The sequence below is a fragment of the Pogoniulus pusillus genome, chromosome 10 (assembly GCF_015220805.1).
Source record: "Pogoniulus pusillus isolate bPogPus1 chromosome 10, bPogPus1.pri, whole genome shotgun sequence".
NCBI classification, from domain to species: Eukaryota; Metazoa; Chordata; class Aves; order Piciformes; family Lybiidae; genus Pogoniulus; species Pogoniulus pusillus.
In genome coordinates, this window is record NC_087273.1 from 39,756,888 (window position 1) to 39,761,892 (window position 5,005).

The following is a 5,005-nucleotide window of genomic DNA, read 5'->3' on the forward strand; positions in this document are numbered from 1 at the left end:
CGCAGGGCAAGCAGCCGCTTGGCTTGGGTTGCTTTTCTCTTGTCGATCAACCCAGCTTGACGTCTGCAGCACAAACTAACCACCCAAAATACCAAAACCCAAAGCAAAAGACAACAAACAAACAAACAAACAAAAACCTAACAAGAAAAGAAACGAGGGGGGGGGGAAAAAAGGCCAAAAGTCGATGGAAAACCACCAAAAAACACCAAGCAGAGAAGGTTCCAATCGTGCAAATTCTGCTTCACTGGGTGAAAGCACTTCTGGACACTGGCGTGTTCAGAACCCCCTCCCCCAGGAACACACAGGACTGAGACTGAAGCCATCCCAAGTTTGCTTTGCTTTTGCTCTTTTGTTTCCTTTTCTTTTTTCCTCTTTTTCTCCTTTTTTTTCTTTTTATTTTTTCTTTTCCCTTATTTTTTCTTTTCCTTTTTTTCTTTTCATTTTTTCTATTTTTTTTCTTTTTTTTTCCTTTTTTTCCCCTTTTTTCATTTTTTTCCTTTTCATTTTTTTCTTTTTTTCTTTCTCCTTTCAATTTTTTTCTTTCATTTACTTTTTTCCATTTTTGTTTTAATTTTTTCCTTTTTCTTTCCTTTTTTTTTATTTTTTCCTTTTTTTGTTTTATTTTTCTTTTCCTTATTTTTTTTCATCTTTTCCTTTTTCTTTTTTTCCTTTTTTTTTGGTTTTCATCTTTTCCATTTTCTTTTTTTCCTTTTTTTTTGTTTCTTTTTCTCCTTTTTCTTTTTCCTTTTTTTTTTTTTTTTTTGGCTTTAATTTTTTCCTTTTTTTCCTTTTTTTTGGGTTTTTTTCTTTTTGTTGTTTTCATTTTTTCCTTTTTTTTCTTTTTGTTGTTTTCATTTTTTCCTTTCTTTTTTTTGTTTTCATTTTTTCCTTTTTCTTTTCTCCTTTTTTTTTTTTTTAATTGATTTTTTTCCTGCTTTCTTTTGTTTTTTCCCTCTTTAAGGCTATACAACACCCAGGAAAAGGAAAAACAAAGCACAGAAAGAAGAAGACTTCATTCTTCTGGCTCCTGCAGCGAGCCTTTTGCCAAAGAGGTTGTGTTGGTCCCAGTTGTTCGTCTCAATGGGTGGAGAAAGAAAAAGACAAAAGGTGGGAGGGGGAGACAATAAACAAATAAGAGAGAGAAGGAGGAGGGGGAGAGGGAGAATAAAAATTAAAACCAGAAAGTCAATGATCCCAAACAACAAAATCCCAAATTGACTTTAGAGTCACAGGTACAAACTGCTCAGGTCGATAATTTCATCTCTCCTAAAGATCACTGTCGGCTAAAACTAATTAGAGGCTCAGGCTCCCGAGGAATTGTCAATGCTCAGAGCAAAGGTTGGAGTGGAGAAGAGGATCTGCTGTCTTCTACCGTGGAGGGTCTGGTGGGGTGGCAGGAAACATTGTCAACTGCTGCCCAGTTCAGGCTGCCAGGAAGGACCGAACCCTCGCTCCGGCTCACGGATCTGCCTCCTGTTTGGCCTCCTTTTATAGCGGAAAGACTAAGAAGCCGGAGAAGGTTGAGTATTTCCACCCTCCCATGAGGTTGCCCCTTTCCAGTTTGAGATGCACTTTGTCTTCTCTTTCCATGTGGAGCAAGACCCCGTTGCTGGCTGCTTCTCTGGTGACGTCCTGATCCCCTGCAAAAGCTGAAATCACTGGGTAGCCGTTTTGCATTAAACTTACCTAAAAAAGGGTGCAAAAGAGAGAGAGAATCTGAGGGGTTTGCACACTCTCAGTGACCTCTCTAATTTCCTTTTCTACCCTGTGCACATCACTGGACAGGACAGAAACGGGGTTGAGTCGAGCTAAAACAAGGGATTGCTTCAATCATGCTTAACAGACCCTTGGAACTAAAATAACCTACAGCCCCATCTTTCACTTGCTGGCTTTGTAAATGCACTTTCATGCCTAGAAATGAGCATTTGAGGGGGGCAGGGGAGGGGAAGATAAATAGGGAAAGACAGAGTCTTCTTTAAATCACAACCCACCTGGATAGTTTGTCTGTTATAGACCTTGACCACGTGGAAACTGAAACTATAAATCCCTTTTCTTGGTGCTACAAATATACTGGAAGTAAGGTCAAAATGGTTGCCAATATTAACTAATACCTGGAAAGTAAACAAATAAAACAAAAAGAGGAGAGAGAGGGAGAGAAAGAGAGAGAGAAATCAGGCCCCACCTTAGGAGAAGGTGCCAGTGAATATCTGGCTGAGCTCCATGCCCGGTATGAAGCCCGGAGGAAATGGCATTTGCAGCACAATTAAAAGTGCACTGCAGGGGAAAGGAAGCAAATTAGAGGCATTTATAAAGCATCACAGTCCATAAAACGATTTAGTTAAGCAAAATACAACCCCAACACCTCTCAACCCTACCAGATGAAGTGCGAATGTCCACACTGCGCCCTCAATAAAGCACCGGTATCAGAAGCGGGGAGGGTTGGGGGAGGTGGAGGGAAGGAAAGGAGGGAGGGGAAAGGAGTGAAAACGGACCCCAAACTCATCAGCTCACGACGTGAATGTCTGGGGTTTAGCCAGCACCACTGAAATGAGACCTGCCCGCGAGTTTTATAGGCTGTGGAGCTCAAATTGTGCTGCAGAGGGGCGAAGGAGGGGAGAGGATGCTCGGTGACAGCAACGCCTGCCAGCTAATGCCTCGCTGTCCCTCTGGAGGGCTGTGCCACCTGGCCCGCACCCTCCCCAGGTGGCTGAAGAGGGCCTGCTCCTCCTCACCAACACAATCTGAATTTCCAGCAGATCTCAAGGCCTTTTTGAAACCAAGAAAAAGAAAACGGAACAGAGAGTTGAGCCCTGCAGCAGATGTGCAAAGCCTCACTCGGAAGCAGTGGCCACGTCCTTCCCCCAGCAGAGACTGACAGTGTGGAGCCTGCCGATTTGACAAGGATCAGGTCCAGACTCGTTTGCTCACTCCTTTTCCAGGCTCCAGCGACCAGCAGCCTGATTTGACTTCAAAAGACACGGGAAGGGAAGAAAGCAACCCCCACGGGCCCGTGGCAAGCCCATGCAGCGAGCAGGCTGCCCTGCTGTGCCCATCCCAGCCACGCTGCGCTTTGCGGGCTACAACCTCTTGCCTCAACGATGAAAAGCACAAAAAGCAGGAGGAGGCAAGTCAAAAACCAAGTCCAGAGCCTTTGCTCCCAAACAGCCAAACCCTCTTCTTGCCAAGAAAGAGGGGAGGAACAAAAAGAAATACTCAGAAGAATCTGCTATTGTGGCAGCACCGAGGGGGAAATGCCTTCAAACTCTGAGCACTAAGCACTGTGGAGTAAAGATACATATAGATATATAGACATAGATACACATATATGTATATATATATATGTGCTGTACATGAATATAGCAACACAACAAAATAACCACCCAGCACCACAAAAAAAAACCCAACCCCATCAAAATCAGTTGGCGTGGGCTGATTTTGGCTGACTCTGCAATCCTACTTCAGGAGTCTGAAGCAGTCGATTGAAAAATGAGTTTTATCCCTCAACACCACCGAAAACAGCCCGAGTGGAAAGAGAGGGCTTGGGCTCAGGCTCCGGGAGGCAAACGCTGCAGCAGGGAGGATGCCCAGGCTGGCCCGGCTGCTCTGCCTGCTGCAGGCTCGCAGTGCTCCGAGATAACTCACTGGGGACATCGCCCGCTTCGTTTGGTAACGCAGGGAACTCCCTCTTCTTCCTCAGCACTCCCTCCCCACTGAGGGATGCTGTAGCACTGCCAAATACGCTCGGAACGGGGCAGATCCGGCGACTCCGCACCGGTAACTCTCCATCCTCCCCTCGTCTGAACATAAGCACTGCCGATGGAGCACCGACGGAGCGATGCGCATCCTGCCCTCCGGGTCGTCCCTGAGCGACCGGGGCAAACCTCGACGGCAAGGCGACACCGCAAGCGTCCGAGGCACAAACTCGCACCTGAAAGCTCTCTCCTTAGCGCTGATGGGACTGGGAAAAGTAGTCAGTGTCCCTCCTTTACCACCCTAGGAAAGCCCCGCAGCCACCTAAAAGGAATTCCCAAAGTGCTTCTCGGGAGTTGAGCTGAGAAATTCCCGTTGAGTGAGCGGGTCAGGAAGTGGAAGGGGAGGATGGGCGCGGAGGCAACGGGCGGCTGAGAGTCGAGGATGCCCGAGCAGCTGCGTGAGGGGCCAGACGGCGCAGGGGTAGGGGTAGCGAAGGCAAAACAGACTGCGGCTGACCTGGTCGAAGTAGATGGTCATGGTGCGGTTGCTCATCTCGGAGGGCTCGTGGTTGGTGCTGCGGGTGGCCGAGAAGGCCACCTTGGCGCTGCCCGAGCGCACCGAGATCCCCAGGGAGGAGGTGATGGCGCCGTCGGCCGAGGGGCTGGAGTCGCACACCACCAGGCACTTCCCCTCCAGCACGATGGGCTCCGTGTCGTTCTGCGCCCGCACCGAGCACCCGGCGGGCAGAAGCAGTAGCAGCAGCGGCAGCGCCGCCGCCAGGCAGCAGCAGCAGCCGCCGCCGCCCGCCGGCTCCGGCAGCGCCCCCCGCCGCCGCCGCCCCATGCCCACCGCCGGACCGCCGCCGAGCCGGCTCGCTGCCGCCGCTCCGGGCGGACGTGCGGCCGCGGGGAGGCGGAGGGGGCTGCGCGCCTGCTGCCGCCGCGGCTCCCTGCGGCCAGCGCTCTGCGGGACAGCGGCTGGGCAGCGGCGGCTGGGGCCGCGCCTTCCTCCCCTTCTCCTTCGCCGCCGCTGCCTCCTCTTTCTCTTCCGCGCCGGGGAAGGAGCTTCCTCAGAGGGCGGGCGGCGCGCAGCAGCCTGGCAAAGGCAAAGGGTGGCGGTGAGGCAGCGAAGCGGGCAGGCGGCAGCCGGGCACCCGCCGCCCGACAGCACACCGCGGCGAGAGCTCCTCCCTCCCCGCCCCGGCCGGCACAACAGGTCTGGGCGAGACCTCACTGCCTGGCATCTCCTATCTTGTCGTTCTCCCGTCCTCGGGCTGCGGGGCAGCCCCAACCGCAATCTGAGACTGGAGGAG

At 51.0% G+C, this 5,005-nt stretch overlaps 1 protein-coding gene across 1 annotated transcript; it reads right to left on the reverse strand.

Moving 5' to 3' along the window:
* Nucleotides 1-998: 998 nt before the first annotated feature.
* CBLN2 (cerebellin 2 precursor) lies at nucleotides 999-4,536 on the reverse strand. Its single transcript, XM_064150306.1, has 3 exons — nucleotides 4,210-4,536; nucleotides 1,992-2,111; nucleotides 999-1,686 (listed from the first exon to the last, which is right to left on the reverse strand). The coding sequence occupies exons 1-3, from the start codon at nucleotides 4,534-4,536 to the stop codon at nucleotides 1,489-1,491; spliced, it is 645 nt and encodes a 214-aa protein (XP_064006376.1). The 3' UTR covers nucleotides 999-1,488.
* Nucleotides 4,537-5,005: the final 469 nt, after the last annotated feature.